Source organism: Carettochelys insculpta, chromosome 2 (assembly GCF_033958435.1).
Source record: "Carettochelys insculpta isolate YL-2023 chromosome 2, ASM3395843v1, whole genome shotgun sequence".
Taxonomy (NCBI): Eukaryota; Metazoa; Chordata; order Testudines; family Carettochelyidae; genus Carettochelys; species Carettochelys insculpta.
This window is the reverse complement of record NC_134138.1, coordinates 262,366,577-262,393,535: the sequence shown is the minus strand read 5'-3', so window position 1 is coordinate 262,393,535 and position 26,959 is coordinate 262,366,577. Positions and strand designations below refer to the sequence as shown.

The 26,959-nt window shown below is 41.3% G+C and overlaps 1 protein-coding gene across 8 annotated transcripts in view; it reads left to right on the top strand.

Annotated features, from left to right (window-relative positions):
• Positions 1-1,385: 1,385 nt before the first annotated feature.
• Positions 1,386-26,959, top strand: part of RNF32 (ring finger protein 32) — a 78,044-nt gene continuing 52,470 nt past the window's right edge. For 7 of the 8 annotated variants that reach the window (XR_012644077.1, XR_012644078.1, XM_074985075.1 and 4 more), the window contains exons 1-7: positions 1,386-1,507; positions 3,990-4,110; positions 4,638-4,908; positions 13,324-13,466; positions 14,839-14,871; positions 15,352-15,476; positions 15,706-15,814. Coding sequence is in view for 6 of the 8 variants with exons in the window: in XM_074985075.1 (XP_074841176.1) it covers positions 4,027-4,110; positions 4,638-4,908; positions 13,324-13,466; positions 14,839-14,871; positions 15,352-15,476; positions 15,706-15,814 (765 nt within the window). In the remaining 2 variants the exon portion in view is untranslated. Of the gene's footprint in view, positions 1,508-1,546; positions 1,661-3,989; positions 4,111-4,637; positions 4,909-13,323; positions 13,467-14,838; positions 14,872-15,351; positions 15,477-15,705; positions 15,815-26,959 lie in introns of those variants that run through there. The other variant, XM_074985072.1, reaches the window with a different exon arrangement.

The window sequence follows — 26,959 nt, the reverse complement described above, 5'->3', positions numbered from 1 at the left end:
CTACCTCACTGAGGAATCAGTATAAGAACTTTTAATGGGTGGGGCGTACGCTTCATCACTGGACATTTTTGAATTACTTTTATATATAAATTACACTTTAGTCAAAAGGGAAATAATTGAGAGAAATTTCATAGTCCATGATCTGCAGGAGGCCAGACTAGATGGCCGCTTCTGACCTTATGGTATATGAATGGCTACGTGGCAAAACATTTCAATCATTATTTCTACATATATTTTTAAATATATATATATATATTTCTCACAGCTCAAAACAGCTAAACAAATTTTCTCCAACTTCCCTCTCACAAAAACATCACAGTATGACAAAGCAGAGGAAAACTACTTTTGGGAGAGGGCAGATGCAATTAACTGAAGGTGGGTGTAGTAATTACAGTGGAATGTAAGAGCTGAGCCTGTGCTACACATGCATATACAGGTAGGTCCAAGAAATGCTGGTGGGAAAAGTAAGCAGCACCACAGAGATGTAAGAACAACAACATCTAAATAGCAAATCCACAGATTTGAAAAAATACACACTTTTGGTGGTGTCATTAGCTTCCCGCAGTGATGTCCACATTGGTCACCTTGCTGCAAAGCAGTGATTGTGTGCTGGCCATGACAGCCATGCTAGATGATCAGTGACTACTTCTTGGCTGCTGAGGGCAGGGGGGCACTGTGACAAAACTACTGCTGTTTGATGGGAAAAAAGCGTATGTACAGCAGGGAATGAGATTTTTTTTCTGCAGTTTGAAAGTTGTTTAAAGTTAAAAAGTTGACAAAAGGTTGGGACACTATTTAAAACAAAAACAAAAACCTAGATTTCGTCAGTGCCCTGCGTGTGGTACGAGAGTAACACCTGACAGGCAGACAGGGGAACTAGGGATCTGTAGCTTAGTGCAGATATCGCTACAATTTGAGCTAAATGCCAGCTGGCTGTAGAGGAGAATCATTCTTTTGCTCTCTCAGCGCTCTAAGTAGCACTACATGCGACAGCGAGCCCCATCAGTATGTGCGTGGGTTGCAGGAAGAGGCTGAGTAGGACTAAGGAACGCTTGCCCTCTCAGGAGGGGTGCAGCTGCCCCCCCACAACCAGCGGCAGGCAGGAAGCTAGAGGACACCCCACTGGGCAAGCAAGAGGACAACCGGCAGAGCGCACACTACGTCCTGCAGCCTCGCCCGTCGTACAGCGCGCTCCCCGCTTCCCTTTCCCACGTGCCTTCCCGAAGCACAGGTTCAACAAAGGGCACGAGGGCACGTGCTCCTGAGCCTTCCCTTGCGCGGGCAAAGCCTCACAGCCTAACGCCCGCATGCCACTCCTCCCTCGCGCCGCTTCTACTTCCGGCCTGCGCGCGCCCTGGCCTCCTAGACGTCCCGCCCATCGGCTCGCGTGGCACGCTGGGGCCTTGCTTTCTGCGTCGCGCTGCTGTGGGGGCGGGGGGCGGGCTGAGAGAAAGCTTGGCCGTTCTGTTGCTAAGCGACCTGATCCGGGCCTTGGCGACAGGAGCAGGTTGGTGTTGAAAGACAGTCGCGGCCTCCAGGGAACTAACCCGAGGTGCTGCAGAGACCCTGCCCGCGTGGGGGTCTGCACCGGGGGCGAATCGCAGGAGCCAAGAAGGGAGCTCAGCAGGGTGTGTGGTGGGGGAGCAGGAGCAAAAGAAGGGTCAGTGAGTAATAGAGGGGCTACGGCCACTGAGTGGGGGGATGGGGACGCAGGGACCAGAGAAGGGGCGGGGGGGATAAAGTAAGTGGCGACAGTGTCATGGAGCAGGTCTCGTGTTGAGGGGCGTGGTAGCAGAGGCTATTAGTGGGATGAGGAAGCAGGGACCTGGTAAGGGGAACAGTGTGTGATGGGTGGGGGAACAGGAGCCAAAGTGGGGAGGGCATGAGGAAGGCAGGGGCCAATAAGGAGCAAGGTGCTGTGTGCCTTCTGGAGCAGAGACCACAGTAGACAGAAACTGAATGGCAAGGTTGCAGGAGAGGAAGGAAAGGCCAAGGATGAGGGAGGGCTGGGTCTGTGGGGGATTGTTACATGAACTATTGTGCAGCCGATGTGCAAACTTGGAATGTAAAATCCCATTGAACTGGTTAAAGACTAGGTTTAACCAGTCAGCTGATTAAACAGGTGTGTGGAGGGGGTGGCTGGAGTGCTCCTTTGCCACGGACAGGAGCTGCCTTTGGCAGGGACACTCGTCTGGCTGGAGCAGCCATCATCCATGATAGTCTTGAGTGTGCCATAGGAACCACAGCAGCCCCTATCTGAGGTGACACCGAGTTCACCACTGGCAAGGGAATTCCAGCTGGGCTGAAGCAGCTTCTGTCCTGGCAGTCATGGGTGCTCCATCCTAGCTATAGCAGCCCCTGTCTGCAGCAGTGGGTCCTCCTCAGCTGCCCCTTCTCCACCAGGGCTGCTGTGGATGAAGCTGCTCCATCTCAGCTGAAGTGCCCCCACCTGCAGCAGCCCTGCAGGGCTAGAGCAGCCTCCTGCGTGTGACAGGCAGGGGGCTGCTCTGGTTCATATTGGTTTGCTGCATCTGGTAAGACCCTCTGTTTAGGATGAGACTTACCAGTTAACTGGTTAACCTTTAAGATCCCTAGTGCAGACATAGGCTAACGTGATGAAATTTGATGTATTTAAGTGTGAAAAAGAGAAAGGTGCATGTGTTAGGATGAAAAGGTGGTTTCCGTAAAATAGGAACAGTCAGTAACATTTAACTTGTCTCATTCATGATTCGAAAGTTCTGGGGCAGATGGATAAAAGATGCTGTAGAAGTGGAAATTATTAGGATATGATCATAAAAATCAGTGTCTGGAATATCACCGTAGGACCTAGAAGGAGGAATCTGAAGAGATCTTTTGGCAGTCTGGTCTTTTTAAAATTCCTCTTTTGAAAGAGAAATGCAAGTGTAGCCGTAGCCCCAGTGTTTGGAGAGTAGGCTGTCGTTTTCATTTTCAAGCAGAACTGTAGACTTTCATTGTTCAGTTGGCTTCTCAGTTTGCTTTTTATGTAATTCATATTTGAAAACACTCACAGGTAGGTAGATCCAACGAGGGACAGAACCAAATGCATATCTCAGCATGTCACTATAGGCATCCGGTAAAGAATTCTAAACTAAAAAAATTTGGTCTTGTTTTTTAAGATCAAGCATTTCAGTCCATCTGTGTTGAAGGGCCAGGGTAGTTTCTGCCTTTCTAGATCTTTGAGTTGAGTAACAGTCCTCTGAATTTAGAAGTCCACATGTCCTTGTCCTGCAAATCAGCCAACTCCAATTCCATTTCTGCTCGGTCCACTCCTGTAAATGTTGAAAAGTTGGGTGCAAAGGTATCCACTTCAAGGGGTTTCAAAGAAAGAAGTCAAAGACTTCCCCATTTACAGGCCTGCATGATAGAAGATAGTGGTGTAATTAACAGTAAAGAAAAATTGGCAGTAGTGAAAGGATGAAAGATTATGAACTTAGAATTGGCCATGTTGTGTTTAAGATGACAAATAATCTGATATAGTCAGGAATCAGCAAAATACTATTTTGAAGCACAGGGTACAGGTCAGAAGTGGGGAAAGTATCAGAACAGAGAGAATTAACTTAGGTGAGCAGAAGAATTCAGCCAAGGATATGAACAAGAGGTGAAGAGACCCCAAATTGAAAATTGAGGAGACTGACTGACCAACAGACGCTGAAGTAGCTTTTAGAGAACAGGGCAAACCAAGAGAGGTCAGAATTTAGATAGTAACTCTTTGGGAGAGGATCCATCTTTGTGTAAGTTTGTATTTATACAGTGCTGACTTGGGTTCTGCTCCATGACCGGGGCTGTTGGTTTACATTACATGAAGATAAATAATATTTTCAGCCCCATTGTGTATTGCACTAACCTCTTATTGTCCACAGATGAAAAAAATAGTGAATATTAATTTTGTAAACTTCCATTGGACTGTCAGCAAGAGTATTTCTGTTGATCAAGAAATTTACTAATTCTTTTGAAATTTTGATTTTTAGAGCTACAAGATACTACAAAATACCCCATCAATTGTCCATGTCAATGGAGCATCAGTATTCTATATTGAAGACAAGTAGTTTGTCAGTGACTTCGGTTCACAAGGCTAAAAATAATTGCAAGGTGCACAGATGATATTTTAAAATGTGTTAAAAGAAGAGGGGATTACAAAAAATGAAATGAAGAAGGTCGATTTAGGGTATTAAAAGTTATATATATTTATATATACTTGTTTATGTTCAGACAGTGAAAGGCAAGATTAGCCTTGGGATTGTTTTTAATTATACTAAGTCAGAATATGTTTAGGCATGTCAAACTTTTATAGTTCATAATGAGTTTATTGCATATAATAATTATGGGTTCTGTAATTAAAAGTTAAACATTTCTGCTATTTTATTTAATATAAACCATAAATCAAAGGTTTCTTTTGACTTTATACGTTAAGGTTAGATGTGTCAGTAACATCAATCTTAAATTTCATATTATGGTAATTGTATATTAGTAAATCTTCAAGCATGGGAGTTGTATATGCATAAAAGCTTTTGTCAAGTTAAAACATCATTGGCAAAGGGTTGAACTTTTTTTTAATGTATTGTACATAATGTACACACATACAATTTATTTATATTAATAATTATGGATTTTTTTAGGGTAGTTCCACCAAACGAGATACTTTAGCTGTTACTGCAGTTGCTTTTCAAGATCATATTTTACATACTCTTCAACTTCAGGATCTTTCACTAGCAGACCCTTTAAAGTTAAAGTTAAGGAATAAAAAGAACATTTATAAGCCTGTGAACAAAGAGATGGTCAGAGCAGTAGTAGACACTCGACTAAGGAAAAAGAGTATTCTCCGTACACAAAAGGAAGATCCAGAAAAAGAATATGTCCTTGATCCTTATCCTCCACAATTAACATTAGGTAAATCATTATATTCTAATGTGTGTGTTTTCGTATTTTATTTTAAACTTATTAGAGTACAACACTAGCTGTTTTTCCCCAATACTATAATTTATCATATAGCTGTAAAATACATAGAAAGCTTATACACATGTCAAAATCAAGTACTTTGGACCTCTAGGCTATGTCTACACCAGCACTACACTGGCCGTTTCGAAGTTTAGTAATGAAGTGCTGAAATACATATTCAGTGCCTCATTAGAATGCCAGCAGATGCAGCTCGACCAGACGGGGCTCCTTTTCAAAAGGACTCCAACAACTTCAAAATCCCCTTATTCCTATCTGGTGTTAAAAATAAGGGGATTTCAAAGTTGCTGGGGTCCTTTCGAAAAGGAGCCCCACCTGGACGAGCTGCGCGGTGGCGAGCCATGTCAATTTGAAAGTGCTGTGGCTGCTGGCATTCTGATGAGGCGCTGAATATGTATTTCAGCGCTTCATTAATAAACTTCGACATGGCTATTTGCATGGCCATTTCGAAGTTTTGGGCTAGTGTAGACATGGCCCTAGGCAAACAGTGATAATTTAAACAATAAAACTGGCATCAAAAAGATTGACCACTTCTCACATCTGTCATATGTTTGGATTGATTTTGAGTGAAAAAAGAGAAGATAAAAATAGTAAGTCCAGAGGAAGAATTGTTTTCATTCTAAAAGTGGGCAATATTTTCCCCACTATTTTTATATATTTTATATACTAGTAGTTGAAAATACAATGCAACATATGTATAAATAAAAACCAGTATTATTTTTAATATGGGGATGATTACATAAGATTGTGTGCAACTGTTGCTTTACTTTTTTGTTTAGTAAATGATGTTTACTAGTTTGGGAATATAAATTATATGCTTTTGCTAACCCACCCTTGCTCAAACTTAAAAGCATTTATTTTCACAACGATTTTGAACTCAAAACCCAGCAAAAACTAACTCCTATAATTAAATATCTACTTCACATTAAGAAGCAAACATGCAACAAGTTACAAATGTGAGATCTTAGATTCACATGGGAAGCAAATTTCTTCTAAAATAACCCATTATTAACCTGACATAATTGTTGTTTTTTAGGATGTGTTGCTCATACCCATTACAAGTGAGGTATACGCTTGCCCAAAAGCACCACTGCTGGAAAGATTTTCCATCAGTGGTATTTATTGAATCAGCTCTGGTTCCATGCCTTCATATCAACCGTGTATAGGGTAGGAGTGGCCAACCTTTTTTTCCATCGGGGGCCACATGGCAATATTTTACATGTTCCGGGGGCCAAACACAAACCCAAACCCCTCCCACCATCCCCAGGTTTAATACCTCTCACCCCCAAACCGTCCCCCATCCCCAGATTTAACCTCTCTCAGCCCCAAACTGCCCCCAGGCTTAACTGCATAAAACATCAAACAAGTCACTTTGAAATACCGTGAGTGGATCTAATTTTTTCCACATGCACATTTTTCAAGCATCGTTGTTCAATTAATATTTCATATTGTAAAAAAGTAACACAAGTATTTCAAACTGCCCGCACACCCCAAACCTGCCCCCTTGCTTAACCCCTCTCAGCCCCAAACTGCCCCCCTGGCCCCAGGCCTAACCTCTCTTAGTCCCAAACCACCTCTCCTGTCCCCAGGCTTAACCCTCTCAGCCCCAAACCGCCCCCCATACCTACCTCACACAAAAGCTCCATGCGCTGCCACTACTGCCCCCCCACTGCACCTTTGCTGGGCCACCGCCGTCTCCTCAGCATGGCTCCCACAGCCCTCTACACCTTTCCACTACATACAGCGCGTGCGGGCAGCTCCTTGTCCTGCCACGCTGAAGTAATGGGACTCAATTTAATTCATTTAACGGATGGATCTCTTCTGCCATCCATTAAATCAATTAAATTGAGTTCCATTATTTCAGTGTGGCAGGGCATGGAGCCGGAGGAGAAGTCCATGGTGGCAGCATCCATAGTCGCAGATGGCTCCTTAAAGAGCCACGTGACTCTGGAGCTGCAGGTTGCCAACCACTCATCCCATAGCCAGCTTTCAAAATGATGCTTCTGCTGGCTCCGCAGGCTGCATTCTAGCCTGTGGGCCTCTTGTTGGCTACTCTGGTATAGGGCTTTGCTTCCCGTCAGTTCCTTCTTGATGGCTAACTTGACTGGGGGCGGGGAGGGGAATGATCACAAGCAATGCACTGAAGATTAACAGTTACACAAGAGTAGTAATTTTTTTCTTTTTCAACTGCTTGCTCATGTCCTTTCCAAAGTGGGTGACTCCCAGCAGTTGTACAGGTGGAAATTTCAGAGTTCTTTGGTACGCTAAATGCAACGCCATTGGCTGAAATCTGCATCATCTCTAGCTTTCAGGATGATGGCATAGTGGGACGCGAAAGCATGGACTGACAGCCACATTGCCACTCTGCAGATGTTCTGAATCAGGACTTGCACCATGAGTGCTGTCACCACAGCTTGAGCTTTTGTAAAATCGGCTCTCAGTGGAGAAGGCATAGGTCATAGCATGTCCAGATACAGGCAGGGATCCACAACAAAATTCTCTAGTTTGAGACTGGACAGCCGTTCGTTCTGCCAGTAATGGCTACGAAAGGCTGAATGGATTTCCTAAAAGGTTTAGTCCTTTCTATGGAAAAGTCTGGTGTATACAAAATATCTAGCAAGTGAAATTTCTGTTCCTTCCTGTTAGTATGTGGCTTCACATAGAAGATTGGTAGGAAGATATGCTGCTTATTATGGAATTGAGAAATCACCTTTTTCGGGAAGGTGTGGTATAGCCAGAGCTGAATTTTATCCTTCAAGGAGACTGTATATTGTGGTTCGGAAGTAAGAGGCTGGATCTCTGAGATCTTTCTGGCAGAAGTTATGGCAACCATGAAGGCCACTTTTCTGGACAGACAGAGCTGAGAGTATGTTGTCAACAGGTGAAATGGGAGTCCTGGTAGATTTGCCAGCCTCAAGCTGAGGTCGAGGGCAGGAGTATCTAGCATACCTGAGGGTGTTCCAGTCTCTCAAGAAAACCATTGCAGACTTAGTTTGAGAAAACAAACTAGCTGTTCACCCATGAGTGAAGGGTCAAGATAACAGTATCATCTATTAGGGGGTCATATAACTGCTAGGTCTTGCTGTTTCGAGTGGTAATGAAAGGCAGTGTTGACTGAGTAGGCAAAACCTATTTCACACTGAACAGTGGGAGAATCTCTTCCACTTTCTCAGATAAGAGTTCTGGTGGATAGTTTTCTGCTCCCTAAAAGCACCTAAGAACAGGCTAGATGATTCCAGTTCTGCAGGATTCAGCCATGGAGCCTCAAGACTTGAGGTTTGGATTACATAGACAACTGTGGTCATAAGAACATAAGAACAGCCATACTGGGTCAGACCAAATGTCCATCTAGCTTAGTATCCTTTCTGTCGACAGTAGCCAATGCCAGGTGCCTCAGAGGAGGTGAACCGAAGACGATGATCAAGGGATTTGTCTCCTGCCATCCATCTCCCGCCTTCAACAAAAGGCTAGGCACCATACCTTACCCCTTGCTAATAGCCATCTATGGACCTAACCTCCAAATATTTATCAAGCTCTTTTTTAACCTCTGTTAGAGTCCTGGCCTTCACAGCGTCCTCTGGTAAGGAGTTCCACAGGTTGACTGTGCTGTGTGAAGAAAAACTTTCTTTCATTAGTTTTGAACCTGCTACCCATTAATTTCATTTGGTGTTCTCTAGTTCTTATATTATGGGAGCAACTAAATAACTTTTCTGTATTCACTTTCTCCACACCATTCATGATTTTATATATCTCTATCATATCGCCCCTCAATCTCCTCTTTTCTAGACTGAAAAGTCCCAGTCTCTCTAGCCTCTCCTCATATGGGACCCATTCCAAACCCTTAGTTGCCCTTTTCTGAACCTTTTCTAACGCCAATATATCTTTTTTGAGGTGAGGAGACCACATCTGCACGCAGTACTCAAGATGTGGGCGTACCATAGTTTTATATAAGGGACGTAAGATATTCTTCATCTTATTTTCTTTCTCTTTTTTATTTATTCCTAACATCCTGTTCAAGTTACTGACTGTCGCTGCACACTGCGTGGATGTTTTCAGAGAACTATCCCCTATAATTCCAAGATCCCTTTCCTGATCTGTTGTAGCTAAATTTGCCCCCATCATATCGTATGTATAATTGGGGTTATTTTTCCCCAATGTGCATTACTTTACACTTACCCACATTAAATTTCATTGGCCATTTTGCTGCCCATTTTGGTCCTCAGAGATCAGGTTCAGAAATGGGAGCAGGCTGATTGGCATGCCAGCAGAGAGATCTAGGAGGGTGGTGAATGAATGTGGACACGGCCAGGTCATGGCTATCAGGATAAGAGTCATCCTGTCCATTCTGACCTTCAGCAGAACTCCCTGGCCATTTCTACACAGGCCACTTCCTTCGGAAGTCGCATGCTAATACAGGGAGAGAAAGATGCCAATGGGGGCAGATGGAAATTCCCCCGCCTCATTAGCATAACATCACGTGATTTGGAGTCCGGAAGACGTTCTTCCAGACTCCAAAACGCCATGTAGAAGTGCAGCTGCTGGGGGGGCTTCCAGAAGGAAAGTGCTTCTTCCCGAGACGCCTTCTTCCCAAAAATTTTTGTGTAGAAACAGCCCCTGTAAGCAAGGGATGGGAGGCAACATATGCAAGAGATAGTCTGTGCAAGGGAGAAAAAAGGGTGTCTGAAAGTGAACGCAAGCTGTAGCTAGGATGATAAAAACTGAAGACATTCCCTTACTGGATCATGGCTGTTGATGGTTGTGTGACATCTGTCCAGGTGTTGGTTATTTTTTTTTTGTTGCCTGTTGAGAGTTAATATGTGGCTTATTCCTCAACTTACCGCATGCATTACTCACAGTCATACAACACACACTAATGATATGCATATTTAGATAGAACAATGGCTTTTCCCAATATCTCCTGGCATGCTTTTATATATACTATCACAATTATATGCAGATGAGAAATATGAGGGTTACAGGGTGCTCCTCAAAGGTATAGACTGTCACAATATTGTCCTGCAGTTTTTAAGCCTTCATTTGTTTGATATAAGAAAAGAAAAGAAAAATCACAGAAGACCTTTTTCATTGATACACATTAAAAACAAGACATCTCTACTTTTTTAATACTATAAAGACAAATGGGCTGAATCTTCAGCTGCACCTTTCCATCTCCCCCAGTCCCAAGGCTGGATGGGGGCTAACATGGGTGGTGCTAAAGCCAGATTTCTACTAGCTAAGGATTCCTCCATTTAGGTGTGGAATCCTGAGCTGGCCATGTAAGTTTGTTTAAGGTGAACCACCTTTTTACTTCCTTTGACTCTCTCCTCTAACCTTTCCCTTCTCTTATCTCCAGTTCTGTTTCCACATAGGACCTTACTTTTTCATTGATAAATTCAAGAACATCCAGTGTGGCCACGGTTTTGTTTATCTGGGGCATAGAAACCTCTAGGGTTTGAGATTCCACCACCTCCACACGTAACCCGTAACCACTCCACCACCTTCCTAGTGAAATGTTTTTTCCTAATATCCAACCTAGATCTTCCCCACTGCAGCTTGAGACCATTGCTCCACATGTCATGTGTCACCACTGAGAATAGCCTCTCTTCATCCTCTTTGGAACTCCACTTCAGGTAGTTCAAGGCTGCTATCACTCTTCTCTTCTGTAGACTAAATAAACCCAAATCCCTCAGCCTCTCCAGGTAAGTTGTACTGCAGCCACCTAATCATTTTTGTTGTGTTGTCCTTAGCTGCACTCTCTCCAGTGCATTCTCATCCTTTCTGTAGTGGTGGGCCGAAAATGTGACACAGTACTCCAAGTGTGACCTCACCAGTGCTCAATAAAGGTGCATAATCACTTCCCTAGGTGCTGGCAAAGCTCCAGTATGCACCCCAGTATGCCATTAGTCTTCTCGGTGACAAGGACACACCGTTAACTGTCATCCTAAATTCCTAAGAGCCCTACTCCCATGCCTCTTTTCTTAGCCTCTTATTTTTCTTCAGGTTACCTTTTTCCATGCTAGAAACATGCTTCAGTCTTTTCCATATTGCCTTACCATATCTGCCCCTGCAACTACTATCACTAGGCAAATTGCTTAAATTATTTCAAAATACCTTATTTTGAACTTGGTGCCATCCAAATGGTATGGAAGTTTGGAACAGCAGGCTATTTTGAATGTTCCATTACTCCTCTGATGCCAAAGGGCAGCGGAAGCAGAATAGCACAGCCAAAACAGCAGCACATTTTCAGGCACCATGAAAATCCACTGTGTTGCTATTTCAGGATACCTTTGAATCCCGAAATATCACCTGCAGTGTAATATAGCCTGTGAGAGCTATTACTCTCTTCTCTGCAAACCCTCCTTCCTCTCAGTCTCTTTGAACTACATCCCAATTGTTTTGTCACTCAAGCAAGTAACCTAAGCATCACATTTGACTCACCCTCAATTGCATCCCCATATATGTAGTTAAATATACAATTGTGTATAAAAATACTCTGATAATTTTTGTATTAAAGATGTTGAAATTACACTTTGCATTTTAAGGAGGGTGCACAGGTCCTCATATAAGTTTAATAATGCTGATGTAGCCAGAGATAAAGAGATGCTGAATGAGACACGAATGTAAAAGAGATGCTGAAAGACCTGAATATAAAAAATTAAAAGAAAAAGCATGTTTCTACTTCAGCCATGTATATTGAATGAGGCCCAGTTCTTTGAGTGCTCCTTCACATCAATATCAGTCAGGTGTGCAAGGATGTTGGAAACTTTTCCCTTAGCAGCTCCTGTTGGATCAGCAGTGGAGCCCTCTGGCATGGTGCCATTATGATGCTCTGTATATGACTGTCAAACCCAACACCTTTAGTTCCTTCTTACTGTCCATGGCAGCAGTGGAACTGTCTGGCCACATGTACACTAGCACAAATCTTAGAAATGGCCATTCCAGTGCCTCATTAGCATGCCTATCAGCTGATAGGAATAAGGGGATTATGAAGTTGGCGAGGTCCTTTTGAAAAGGACCTCCATCTGGACAGGCCACATGGCAGAGAAAAGCGGCAATTTCGAAGAGGCATGCCCGGCGGCATGCTAATGAGGTGCTGAATATGCATTTCAGTGCCCCATTAGTAATCTTTGATATGGCCATTTGCCTGGCCATTTTGAAGATTTGTGCTAATGTAGACATAGCCTCTTTCACGTGCAATCTGCAAGTCTTTCCCTTGTCTAAGTTTTTTTTGTAGTGTTTATTCTTTTATTTTGTTAATTACTATAGTTAGTTAAGGCAGTAGTGTGTGAGACCACCTGTATCCCTTGCAAGGCGTGGGCTATGGGGCATGCTAGTCCTCATGAGGAGAAGCTTCATCTTCTAGATGTTTGTAGGGCACTAGGTTCTACAGAGTGCACAAAGCCTTTCAGGAAATCAATCAGACTCTTCATAGTGTTAGCAGACCAAATGGAGGGGCTTGCAGGCTCATTGCAATGCATCTCATCTTAGTTCATGGAATGCATACAGTCCTGTTACAAGGTAGGTAAGAGCCCAGCTTTGATGACTGAAGCCTGAGCTCTCATTGGGTGGGTTGCATCACCTGTCTTCTTGGCCCAGCTGTCAATACAGGAGATCAGCAAAGCAGCAATCTGGTCTACTGTATACATTTACTGCTCACTCTGACATCAGCCAGCATGTTGGAGATAATGAAGTGATTGACACAGCAGTCCTCCAATCAGCGACTTCTTAACTCCAACCCCACCTCTGCAGGGGGATATGGGGAGTCACCTGATCAGGATCAATATGAACAAGAACCTGAAAAAGAAAAGATGGTTTCTCATCTTCTTGTAACTTGTTTTTTGAGATGTTTTGTTCACATCCATTGCTCTCTCTTAGAGAGCAGGAAGAAGGAGCTGAACCAAGTGTGGGGGAGTTAGGTCAGCAGGGTCTTATGCAGAGTGCCAAAAGAGCGCTACTCTAGGAGGCTCTACGGTCAATCTGATGGGGATTGATAAGGAGAAAAGTTTCTGATGTCTGTGCATGTGGTCCCTGATTGGAATGAATAGTTATGAGAACGGGGGTAGCTATGTTTTCTGGTGGGTGCTAAGCACCTCTTGGCAATCATTGGTTTGACTGGGAGTTGAGTGCTCTCTTCATGTTGCAGAATTAGGTCTGTAATGAATATTCCATGATAGATTAGAATGTTGTTTTGTTATGAATTTGCATACAGTATTTTTCAATAGGTACATAGCAATGAGGTTTATATAAAGAAAAAATAATCCTGTAGAAGTGTCAGAGGGGGAGAGAGAGTGTGTGTGTGTGTGTGTGTATATATATATATATATATATATTTTTTTTTTTTTACTGTAGCTCAGAAATTGGGTTTAGTTGAGCTTCCTTCCTTGCCACTAACAGCAGAAGAATGGGATAAAGTAAAGCAAAGATCCGTAAAACAAGGGGATTCTGTGCAACCTTGTGCAATATGTAGAGAAGAATTTGCACTTCAACCACAGGTACGTTTATAACTTTTTAGAATGTATTCTGTATGACATTTTTAAACACATAAATTCACTTATTAGTTATTCATTTTCTGAAGTTATACAGAAAATTTTAGTGTCGGAATAACCCAGAGAGCATCTATGTGCAAAATGTGCTTTGTCAACAGTTTGTTGACAAAAACTGGCACATCCACCAGCAATGTTATACCTCTCCCCATTCAGGTGTAACACCTTTGTCACCAGTTTTCTGTCATCAAACACCTGTGTAGATGCTCCAGGGCCTCTAGTCGACAGACAGGGCTTCCAGTTCACCAGGCAGCACTGTTTGCAGAGTTCTGTTGAGAGAGGGCCAGGCAGTCTGGCTTCTCTCTGTCTATAGATCAGCTTGCTGTTTCAATCCATCTTTATGTGTAGATGCAATCTCTCAACAGAAGTTTTGCCAGGAAATCCTTTCTGACAGTCACTTCTGTCGACAGATGCTTCTCACAGAGACGTAGCCATGTAGTCTGGCTGCTTTTTAGGTTTAAGTCTTAACTAGAGAGAGAGCAAAAGACAGCACTTATGAAAAGGTTATTTTGATGTGACACCAAAAACAATACAAAACAAAAAAGGAAAATGCCTCTGGAATTCTTTTCGTCCTGCATTTTTCATTAAATTTCTTCCCTCTACAGAAAAAAAAAAAACAATCTGAAAGATTTTCCTTTAGCTGTCTAGCCATTAATCCTTTTGTGTTTGCTAGTTCAGTAATGCACAGTGCTTGTTCTAATTTCATTCCTTCCCTTCTGTTTCCTTCCACTACGGACCCACTGCCTTTTTTGTCTAGTCATGTATCTTTAGTCAAAATAGAGACCTCTATGATGTGGTGGGAATTTGTATCAGAAAAAGGTGAAGTTTGCAAGAAGATGAAAAGCACACTCTCTCAGTGTAATTTTTTCCTCAAAGAGCTTTGTATGTTTCATGTCTCTTACTATTTTCTGGGAAAAAAGATCAGTTTTTATTTTAAATGTGTTTCTCTGCTACCATCTTTATTCTTGTCATTTGACATCTTAAAGCCCCTGCTTCCAAATTTGCTATGGAATTTCATTATGAAGCAGTTCAAAACTAACAAATGCCCTTTTTGTTTATTGAGCTGTACTGTATTTTTCTAGCTGTGTCCTACAGAAGTTTTTGATGTGGTTTATTTATGTTTCTCTTAAGAATAAAAATTGGAAATACTTAAATTTTGTTTTCAAAAAGTCTTTTGCAATCCTGCCAACATTCAGGATTGCTAACCTTTCTGCATTTGGATTTTTTTTTTTTTAGCTCATGTATTGTGGTTTTCAGTTTTTAAACCAGTTTAAACTTCAAACTATTCTTGTTTGTTTGTTTTGTTTCCTTTGAACAATAGGTGCTGCTTTCATGCTCCCATGTATTTCACAGAGTGAGTAGACCCTGGTTTAAGTATTAAAGCATGCTGTTTATCTCTCTTGTAGTTTAAATAATCTTCTGTAAGCACTCTTTTACGTTTTTGCAATTAGGCATTTTGACTCAGTATTATTTACTGTTAGAAACAATTTACATTACAGTATTATTTTTCCTGTTTTATGAAGGTACATTTTGCATTTCAGGGGAACCCACAAATGTTTGCATATTGATTAACAATTACTTACACCTAAGTGACAACTTCATTCATAAGGTTTAATTCCATGTTATTCTAAAAAGTTTTATCCATTTGCGTCTTTCTAGTAGTTTGTTGATATAAATATATTCTTGTCAATATGTGTTATTTTGAATTCTTGGAAAAGCAAGAAATGTTCACTTGATATAATCTAAAGTGAATCTGGTTTATTTGAGGAAAAATAACATTACCTCTACAAATTATAAGGAACTACTTACATTTTAAAATGTTATATTTTTCTAGGCATGCCTGAAAGCTTTTGAAAAGTTTGCTGGTAAAAAGACCTGTCCCTTGTGTAGAAAGAAGCAATATCAAACCAGAATAATACATGATGGGGCACGTCTGTTTAAAATAAAGTGTGTTACGAGGTAAGGTATACTTCCAATAGAGCTGCTGTCATTGATCAATATTTATTTTTCTGTATAGCTCCAAGTTATATACTGAAAATTCAGTGCACTATAAATATTTTAAAAGTTTGAAAAACAGTTTTAAAATATTTCAAATGTTTATATTTCAGGTACTTAGTAAAATAATTCTTTATTTTGTTCTCTTTAAAATTGTTTGTATTAGTTGAAAATCGACATTCTGTTTCAACAGAATTCAAGCTTGCTGGAGAGGTTATATTGTTAGAAAATGGTACAAAAACTTGAGAAAAACAGTACCTCCTCAAGATAGCAAATTAAGAAAAAAATTCTTTGAAGCAAAGGTATGTTGCATTTGTTTCTTCAGTCTCATTTAATGTGCCGTTCTTTTCTAGCCCTTTATTAAACATGTTTTCAAAGCCTCAGTCAGTCCCTTTCTAGGGACAAAGAGTAATAAATCTCTGATGTGGCTTTGGGCTGTATTTTACATAAGGCCTAACCTGTCTTTACCCCAGTAGCAGTATTTCTTTTCTTTTTGCTTTGGATTTTTCTTTTCCGTTATCATAAAAACCCAGGCATGGATAGTAGATGGAGCCATACCACCTCTGGGGAGGCTAGCTGCAGACTCTGCCCCTTAAACGCCCTTTCCTCCCCTCCTCCTCCCCTTCTTTTCCCATCAGATCCCCAAGATCTCCTGCCCTCTCCTCCTGAACCAGAGAAGCCCTGGGTTGACCAAAGCACTGAATTCTACCAGTCTCCACAGAGCAGGCTTAGGCCCGCTGCACCATGCCTCCCTCTCCAGACCCCAAGCCACTGTGAGGGAAAAGCATTTCTTCCCGAAGACACTTTTGATGTGCCCCTCACAGACCAGCAAGGAGACAGTACTTGCTACTTAGCTTCCTGGGGTCTTCAGTAATCTCTCTGGCTGTGTCTCCACGTGCCGCTTCTTCTGGAAGCGGCACACAAATGAGCTAACTGGAAGATGCCAATGAGGCATGGATGCAAATTTTCCATGCCTTATTAGCATATCAGCACGTGGTTCGGCATCCGGAAGAAGCTCTTCTGGACTCCAAAGTACACGTAGAGAGACATAGCCCTCAGGGATCTTCTAGAAGGAAACCCTCCTTCTGGAAGCCCCTTCTTCCCTAAAGTGACTTCTGTGTTTTGGAAAATTAGATAGGTTCAGAAGTTGAAATAGGAAGAGACCAAGTTAAATTACTTAGAAAAGTCAGATATCTTTAAGTCTTGAGGGCCTGATTAAATGCATCCAGAATACTCAAGGAGCTGACTGAGGAGATACTTCAACCATTTGCTATCATCTTAGAAAAGTCATGAAAGGTGGTGGTGATTCCAGAATATTGGAAAAGGGCAAATGTAGTTTCCATCTATAAAAAGAGATATAAGGATAACCCAGTAAACTACAGACCAGTCCTCTTAAGTTTTATGCCAGGAAAAGATAATGAAGCAAATAAACAAACAATCCATTTGGAAGAGAATAAGGTGATAAGTAACAATCAGCATGGATTTGTCAAAAACAAATCATGTCAAACTAACTTGATATCTTTCTTAGAGTGAATAACAACCTTGTGGAAAAGGGGGAAGTCGTGTACGAAGAATTTCAGTAATGCATTTCATATAGTCTCACATGACCATCTTATAAATAAACTAGGGAAATACAACCTAGAAGGGGCTGCTATATGGTGGGTTCATAATTGGTTAAAAATCATTGCCAGAGAGTAAGTATAGTTCAAAGTCATGCTGGAAGGGCATAGGAAGTGGGGTTCTGCAGGGATCAGTTCTGTTCAATCTCTTCATGAATGATTTAGATAATGGCATAGAGGATATGCTTATAAAGTTTGCAAATGATACGAAGCTGGGAGAGGTTGCAAGTGCTTTGGAGGTAGGATAATAATTCAAAATGATCTGGACAAACTGGAGAAATGGTCTGAGGCAAATAGGATGAAATTCAATAAGGACAAATGCAAAGCACTCCCCTCAGGAAGCTACAGTCCACAAATGCAAAATGAGAAATGACTGTTGAGGAAGGAGTACTGAAGAAAGGGAGCTTGAGTCAGTGGACCACAAGCTAAATATGAATCAACTGTGTCACATGGTCACAAAAAAGGCAAACATTCTGGAATGTACGAATAGGACCATTGTAAGCAATATACAAGAAGCAGATCTTCTGTTCTCTGCACAGATTGTACTTCAGCTGGAATACTTTGTCCAGTTATGGGTGCCACGTTTCAAGGAAGATGTGAACAAATTAGAAAAGGTCGAGAAAAGAGTAACAAAAATGATTAAATGTCTAGAAAACATGATGAGGGAAGGTTGAAAGAATTGATTTTGTTTAATCAGGAAAAGGGAAGACTGAGAAGGGACATGAGAGTTCAAGTACCTGAAAGGTTGTTACAAAGAGTGAGAAAAATATTTAAACTTTGATGATAGGGCAAGAAACAATGGATTTAAATTGTAGCAAGGGAGATTTATGTTGGACATTAGGAAAAAAACAACTGTCATGGTGGTTAAGCACTTTAATAAATTGTCTGTGGATGCTCTGGAATCACCATCGTTGGAGATTTTAAGAGCGGGTCAGATAAACACCTATTAAGGATGGTTTACATGGTGCTTGGTCCTGCTGTAAATGAAGGGGACTGGACTTCATGATTTCTTGAGCTTCCTTCCAGTTCTAGTATTCTGTGATTCTAAGAGAAGTTAAGGCTCAAGTTGGTGCCTCATGTACTTTGTCACTTTCACTGGCAGTTCCACGATCATCAGCATCACCTTTGGCATCACAGCTTTCTACTTCTGGAGTTCACTAGATTTTCACTCCAGCTTATGCAGTGCCAAAGAAGTTCAGATTCTCAAGGCAACTCTTTTCTTCTCTTATGAATCTGAGTTTCCTTTGATGAGCTCAGGCTCCTGGTACTGTAAACCTGCCTTATCTCTGGTACCCCAAAGATCACTACTATCTCATGGTTTCCCACACAGAGAGGCAGACCCTCTCCATTATCATTTTTTCCACGATTACACTATATAGATGAGAACTCTTCAGACTCAAATTTTAGTTCAAGTCTCCCAGATGTGACTCTCTTGAAATGATTCAGCCCTCGGACAATTCACCATCTTGGGACTTTAAGTGGTTCAGCAACCACCCTTGTACAAGCAGTTCTGGATGACTCCCTACTGTAGGTGTGGGCCACTTCAATGGCCATACTGGAACTACTGAGTATTACAATCACCTGCAGTTTTCCAAGGCACCTAGCGTTCATGCTGAGCACCAGAGAAAGCATTCCTTGCATTCATCCATTTCCTTATGAAATGATGATTGCTAAGGGGAATGTTTGAGGAGCAAGACAGGAGGGCTGATAAGGAGCATACGCTGCAAACAAACTTATCACCATCTTTCCAGAGGAAGTGCTTATGCCCACTTTGCCAGTTGCAGATGACTTCAAACAGATCCAGACTTGATGAAGAGAGCAGTAAACACTCCAAATTCCATTCGAAAAAATTCAAAAGTGCATAAATAGCAGTTGAAGCCTGCCAAAATAATTTAGCAAACCATGACACTGCCCTTCTGACAGCTCTATGGGCAGATAAAAAATAACTACAACCTGACTGGAGTTCAGTGTCTGCTTTCTCATCCTGCCTCTAATACCCTAGTAGTGGATGCAGTTAATGAAAGGAACAGACAGCACCATTCAAAACCTACCTCTCATAACATGGACCAGAATTGTTTGATTCTGTTGATTTCAAGAGTTGTCTTCCCTCTGTAGCTTAGAATTGAGCTACTAGGTTATAATTACAAAACAGTCAGATCACCTATGCCATATTTAATTATTTTATGGTGTATTTCCACAGGAACACAGGAAAGTTTCAGGTTGTCACTGTGGAGGGACAGCTCCTGGTGATGAAGACTTTACAGATATCCCTTGACACAGCTGAAAAGGGAGCCTGCTTGCTCTGTCTCCATAGCTGTGATCATGTGTCAGACATAATTGCTGCAGTTCTCAGGTTTCCTATGTAAGGTCCAGAATGCTGTTGAGGCCCTCTCTTTCAATAGACTCAAATTCAGTGAGTCCATAGATGAGATCTTGCATTCTTCTTCAAGTAGTGTCCCTGTGGGTACTCCACATTTAGAGGTATACGTGCCCTTGAGCTCTTGATTGGAGTCTTTCATTAGCAGTGTCTGTGGGTCATGCCTGCACCCTAGACATCATTACTCCAGTTCTTTTTCACTGGACTATGACTTGAAACGGAGCCTTGGTATGTTTGATAGCAAGTTATGGAACTTGCTGTCTCATTCACAAAATCTGTTCTTTAGATATTTTATTTTTTTGTTATTTAGCACAATTTGCATTTTGGGAATTGGTTCACTCTTCCCTTCTTCATTTGCCTGATCTGGTCCCCCCCGCCTTACCCTGTGAAGTAGTTGGGTCATATAGTCAGGCCAAGACTTTAGGTTTCAAACCATTCCAGTAGTCCCACGGGTCTTTTCCCCTCAGTGGTAGACATTGAAGCTATCTCCTATGCCTGGGAGAGATGCATGCCTTCTCCAAATATGAGATCTGCTCTGCCTCAGAATCACCTCTACAAATTTCTTTTTATGGAGTACTCTCTGAGGCTTGTGGGGTCTACTTCACCCTCCCCCACTGTATCTTGGATCTGGTTGATCACAGCCAGTGACTGGCTGTGCTGTGACAGTAAGCAAAAGAGCCTGTGGTCCCTTCACAAGCATATAGACCCTTCAAGATGAGATCCTGTTTCTCCAGAATGGAATAAGAGAAAGGCAAAAGTCGCCTCTTCAAACAGAATTCCCTGTATGCTGTGCGCTTTTACAGATGCTTAGGAAACATTCCAGTGCTACCTGGCTGATTGTCAGAGCGCTCACAGGTAGTTTTGTGTTTCTCCTGATACACATTCTTTTATGTGCAACAAGGCATATGTGAATTTATTCTGCAAATGGATGGAAAATATTAGAACATTGCTCCTTGGTCTAGGTTTCAGGAGATTTCATATTCTGATACATACACGTAGCGCTGAGGCTTTGATCCCTTCCAGTTCTGAGATCACGACACCAGCTAAGAAAACATGTCATGTGCTTAGAAAACGTTAGGTAAGAAGGTAGAGCTGCATCAGGACAGGTATCAGTGTATTTGCAATACAAGGACACCAGAGCCAAGCTGAAATAGTCATCGGTACCTTTTCTCTAGCCAAATGTGAAGCTCACACTGATCACGCTTTGGTACTGTCTGTGATACCATCCAACATACTGACTCCTAGCCAGCTCTGTCCAGAGTCCCCATCATTATCCAGATTCCTATTCCATGTGGACTTTGGAATCCTTGGAAGAGCCTGAAACACTATTCCTGAGAGGTGCCAAGAGACATGCATTGGCAGAACCAACTCACTTGGAGCCTGTTTCCCGTCCAGTTTCTACCATGTTTAATGGGCTCTGGTACCAATGTGGTCACCAGCCCCACACAGCCTCTTTGAGGGTACCAGTACAATCTGAAGATCCTCTCAGGGTCGCAGTACCAGGTACACACTTAGGAAGAAGCTCACAGTAAGAGATACAACTGGTAACTTTGGGAAGGACAACCTTGAAGTCTTGCCCCTGTCCCCTTCCCTTATTTTTCACCACACTGACTTATTGGAACCTCAGGCCTTTTATGGTGATCAGTTCTGTAGGGTTGCATCGTATAAGAAGGCACTCATAAGCAACAAGATGTCTTGTGGCACCTTATAGACTAACAGATATTTTGGAGCATAAGCTTTCATGGGCAAAGACCCGCTTCATCAGATGCATCAGATGGGTCTTTGCCCACGAAAGCTTATGTTCCAAAATATCTGTTAGTCTATAAGGTGCCACAGGACTTCTTGTTGTTCTCAAAACTACAGACTAACATGACTACCTCTCGGATACACTCATAAGCAGTTACTTCGGCCTGTGTAGTCTGCTCCACAGGAGGATCTTACAGAGAAGCAAGGGCCAGCTGAGGAAGAGGAAATGCCACCTTCAACAAATCCTCCTCCTCTCCAAATGAAGTTATCATGTATCTGCCATCATCCTAAATCACTGATCTCAACACCTTCTGAAACATGTAGGAGAGACCTTGCAAATCCATTGGAAGAAGTACCTGAACAGTACTTGGTCCTGCCATGAGGGCAGGGGGCTGAACTTGATGACCTCTTAAGGTCACTTCCAGTCCTAGCATTCTATGATTCTACTCCCAGCATTCCCTGTTGGGCATCCTTCTTACATCTCCTCAAGGAAAAATCATCTGACCCATCAACAAAGTTCTGGTGGCCCCAGCACATACAGTGTGGCAAACTCCAGCTACTATACCAGCTACACGTCAGTGGGCTGACAAAATATTACAAACTATGCAGAGGCTCACATTATTTTATCTCACTGTACACAGCATTCTCTAGTTTTCAAGGCAGTTAACTAATGGAACAGGCAACATCAATCCTGGTTGGTGCCATCTGACAAGGAGCTAAAATGATTGAAGCTTCGTGGCTGCAGTTTTCCCGTTTCCCACTCAATGTACAAAATACCCTCATGTACCTTCCCTTAAAGATGTCCAGGTTATTTAGTAATACCGGGAATGGTCCTTTTATTCATTTAGATTCTCCTGGGCAACACTACAATCTTTCAACATTTATACAGCTGCAACAAGGAGAAAATACAGATAATAGATGGTTCAAGGGTCTCTCAAAGTCTGCTGCCAGTCCATGAGTGTATTGGAACCCTCCAGAAAGAAGCTCATGTTTGCTAAAAATGGGAGATTGCTATATATGATGGCCTCATTGGTGACATCAAAACAAATGCTTTGACTCCCACTTGAGGATCTTCTGCATATATGGTGGCATGTATGACATTAGTGGATGAGGTAGTGTGAGCCCTTGATGGTGTGGCTGATATGGCTATGTCCTGTGATGATATTGCTTGTATGAGGACAGATTTGGCAACAGGTTTGTTGCAGGGTTCTTGGATGAGTTTTTCTGTGGTGTGGTGTGTGGCTGCTGGTGTGTTTTGTACTGCTATTAGCATAATGGAGTATCAGTTGTGGTGTGTAGCTTTGGGCCCTACTACCAAAAAGCCCACATACTTCTCAGCCTTAAAAGTCAGACAGGTTGTTTAGTGAAGCCCTTTGGAACCATTACAAAACCTATTACACACCTGGAAGACTTCAGGGTACAACTAAAAGAGAACTTTATGTTTTAAAGAGACCTTAAGGTCTCATTTAGTTGTTGGACAAATTGAAGGTTTGGTACATAGTGACTGTCCTCATCAGATACTAGCTCACAGAAAACTAAATAACTGGATAAACTTTCCAGAACATTTTGAGGTGTAATTTGTAATCCATAACATTAACTTGTCTCCTTACTAATAAGTGTCCGATAGTTCTGATTCCCAGAATGCCACAGATTTGAAAGCTAAGTCCCAGGGTGCTGAATACTTTTAAATATGCCATCTCACACTTCTGCTGAGAGGTTGAGTTGATTTTGCAGACTGATTTTTCCATAATAAATTTGTATTGTTTCCTGTGGTTGAAGTCAAGAGGGTAGGGATTCAAGAGTATCAGACATTTTCTAAGGAAACCAAGAACATCCAAAGTCCTTATTATTAATGTACATTGTGGAAGGAATACTTATCTCCATTTATCAGTCTTAAACTGCTTATTAGAGACTAGAATGAGTCCTAGTGTAGGAAAAGGAGTAAGGAAGAATGTTCTTACGCCTTCCTCTGAAGCTTTCAGTAGTATCTGTGATCAGAGGCAGGATACTGAGCTAGATGAACTTTAAGTCGAATCCAGTATAGCAAGTCCTACTCATTCCCCAGTAAACAAATCAGCACACCAGATGCAACTACAATGATCATGATACTACCTGAACATTCTGCTATAAAAGGGCAAACTGCCGTTCCGCCTTAGCTTCTCTCTTCTCCCTTTATCCTGCTTTGATGTTTGAATCAGGCCTGGCTGGTAATTTGGAATCAACTTTTTCATTTTAAATGTCACTTAAAGAAACTTGACACAAGAAGAAGGCCTCAGAATTATGACAGGAAAGAAGGGCAATAGCACTCCTAGAAACATGTGTCATAAAACTGATTAATATTTAAACAAAATAGTTTATAACCACCATTTTTAAAAGGCAAAATAGGAAGTGTGTAATATTTGAACACTGGGGCTCTATGCTGCTAATTTCACAGTTGTTTAGTAGTGTGATGCTGATGAAAGATTCAGAAATGGCAGTTTCAATTAAAAATATTTTCAAGGATAGTTCACAGTATTAGGCAATGAGTCTCACCACATGGCATTTTAGGAAACTGCACTGAACAGAGTGATGGTAACTTTAGCTTTGCTCCAAAATCTGAAGAAGTGAATCTTTCCCATAAGAGCACATTGCCTAATAAATAATATTGTTAGTCTTTAAAGTGCTGCAAGGGTTGCTTGCTTTGTTTTATTCTTGTCTGTTCAGAGACAAGTGGGTAATACATACTGATTTAGATTCACCAGGTTTAAATGGCACCTTATAAACTAAAAGAGTTTTGGAATATAAGCTTTCTTGGGAAAGATCCACTTCATCAGATCTGAGTATGAATATGAAAGGTCACTAAAACCAAATTATGCAACTTTTTAGCATGCATCTGATTAAATGGATCTTTGCCCACAAAAGCTCGTTCTCCAAAAAATTATTTTAGTCTTCAGGTTGCCACAGGAGTTCTCATTGTTTTTGTGGATACAAACTAATATGGCTACCCCTCTGATACTTGTCACCAGCTTTGAATGTGTTTAGAGAATATAAATCACAGGCAAGGGATGTACACTCATTTTTCTTTGTTCTCTTTGACTTTCTGCATGTCCTAGCTTTCATACCTTTGTTAAGTGTCAAATTGTAAATAAAACACTTGGGTAATTTTTCATGAATAGCAGTCCATTTCTACGTGTTTAAAAATAAGCTTTTCTAAGATACATTTCTCCTCTCCAGCTTCTGTCATGCTCTTAAAACATCTCTCTCTGGCTGCTAACAGAACTGAACAGTGATACAACTGAGAGACTGGGTGGTATCAAGTAGATTTAGTGAAATAAATACCTACTTCCTTTGGTTAGCCAACAAAGGTCAAATATTCAGTTTTGTAGTTTTAAATAATTTCCAAAGATTTAGAGTGTTAGCCTGAAATATCACTGTTAAGAAAAGTGTATTTTATTTGTCTGATGGTGATACAGTAGCCCTTATTACACTAGTCCATTAAAATTCTTACTAATTGGATCAAAGGGAATATGAAAGGTCACTGAAACCAAACTATGCAATTTTTTAGCATCAGTGTACACAGAAACAAAGAGTTGCCTAGAATGCCTATGTTTGGCAGTGAATTTCTTTGATCTTTATCTATAAACTCTGCTTGCATAAGTCATTTAATTGAGGTATGGTCTTTTATTGCTGCAATTAAATCATTTCAAATGCATTGCACTGTCTCCAGTTTAAGTAAAAGTCCTGACCATTGTTTGGGAAGCTAGGTAAGTCATTTGTAAATCCATGAGGTTAACTTTAGTTTCCTCCTTCTCCTCCACATGATTTCTCCCAACAATTTTAATTTAAATCTCACCAAACAGTATAATGGTCCTGGAGTTTGTTTAGTCATTTGACTTCCTTTATCTCCTGGTGATGGCAAACATTCTGTTGCTAACTTGAAGTGGCTCCAAGGAGCAAGACTAGAAGGATATTCAACCAGTAAAAGCTTATCAGCTGATTCACTGATATGCTTAAATGCTTTTTCATTTTACTTTTGAGTGTTGCCATAAGTCAACACATTAGTAAACAATTTGCTGACATTAAGATGGATCACTTCAGATGACATTGGTCTATAGAGTTCACCAAGGTTCTTTTGTTTGCATAATTTTATTTAATAGTAAAGTTTCCTTGCAAATGATTGGTGTCACTTTGCATATTGATATGAAATATTTAGAACTTCTTGTTTATGTCACACTACTCAAGCTGAAATTTTTCCCTAGTGGCCCTATAATGAAATCATAAAAAGATAGGCTAATTACTCAGATAACTTTTCAGCCATAGGTTGTTTTGGTATACTGAGAAGCCAATAGTTTGAGTAGCACTTTTACCTATTAATCAGTTTGTTTTTAGAAAATGATCTAATAACGTGTGCATTGACACAGATTAGGTTTTAGCGTCATTAACTGTGAATATAATTCCTAGTATACTAACTACCAGTTCCATATTCTATAAAAGATGCTTATCCCTTCCTATATAGACTTTAAATATTTATCAGTCTTTTAACATAAACCCCGATTTTTTTAAGTTAGCTATGTTTCTGTCTTCCAGTCCCTGATTCCTGTGCCTGAGATATGGATTGGGCTGGGGTCATGCTGGATCTGGCATAAACAAAAGAAATTTTCTCCTCTGGCTTTGGCTGAGGGTGGCCTGATGAGAAGGCCCAATGTCCTTTGGCTGAATGAGGCAGAGAGAACACAAGTGCGATTTTGAGGGGTGAAGGAGAGAGCCCTTACAGCCGAGTCTAATAGAGGAAAAGTTGAACATGCAGAACAGCCATTGTCCGGTCACATATAGCTTCTCATTTCCAGAGTTATGTGAGCTGGGAGGAAAAATCTTTTGACCCACTGAGAGCATCCTGCTTGGCTATCTGGGAGAAAATGGCTCCTTCCACTGCCTTTAGCTCACAGCAGAGGCCTGTGCTCTTTGCTGTCTGCTCTTCCCCAGCAGCAGCATGTCTTTCTCGCATGCCTAGCCATTGTGTAGTCCAGGGAAAAATACAAGGAGTTTAAACTGACATGAGAGTGTGTGCTACAGAGTGCCAGATTTTGCTCGTGTTTGTCACAGAAATTGAGGATGAGGCAAAGATTATTTAAAACCAGTGATACTCCGTTAGATCATACCTGTGGGCCGATTTGATGATTTTATAACAAGAAGCAAGCTGTTTGCACAGAAGTTTAACAAAAAAAAAAACCCTCTCACCTTCAGCTGCGAATAAATAAAATCTTGATTGTAATATAAATATTAACGTTTCAATCTTTGAACAAAGTTTGAGTTGACATTATTACCTGTGTTTGTACTAATCTGTAATGGAAGAGGTGACATCACTGATCTGTGACCAGGATTTTGCAGAACGGTTTGTAGGTCAGGGCAAGGCAGATGCATGGGGGAAGATGCTCAAGTATCAGGTGATAGTAATTTTTAAAAAATGTTCATGGTAGGAAGCCCGGATTTGCAGGGTTATATTAATCTGAACACTGTTAAAAGATAAGTGGCTAGGATACTGGCTACGCTGAAACTGGGCAGCACATCAAGTTTAGAAATCACTAATTCACACCTCTCTAAATGTTGCCTTCAAGATGTCTGAGCTGTGGTGACTTGCAAATTCTAATTCAAAGATCAATCAAATGAAGAATGTTCTCTGCTTCAGAAGGCCAAGATCCTTTGGCAGAGGCAACAATGGATCATGA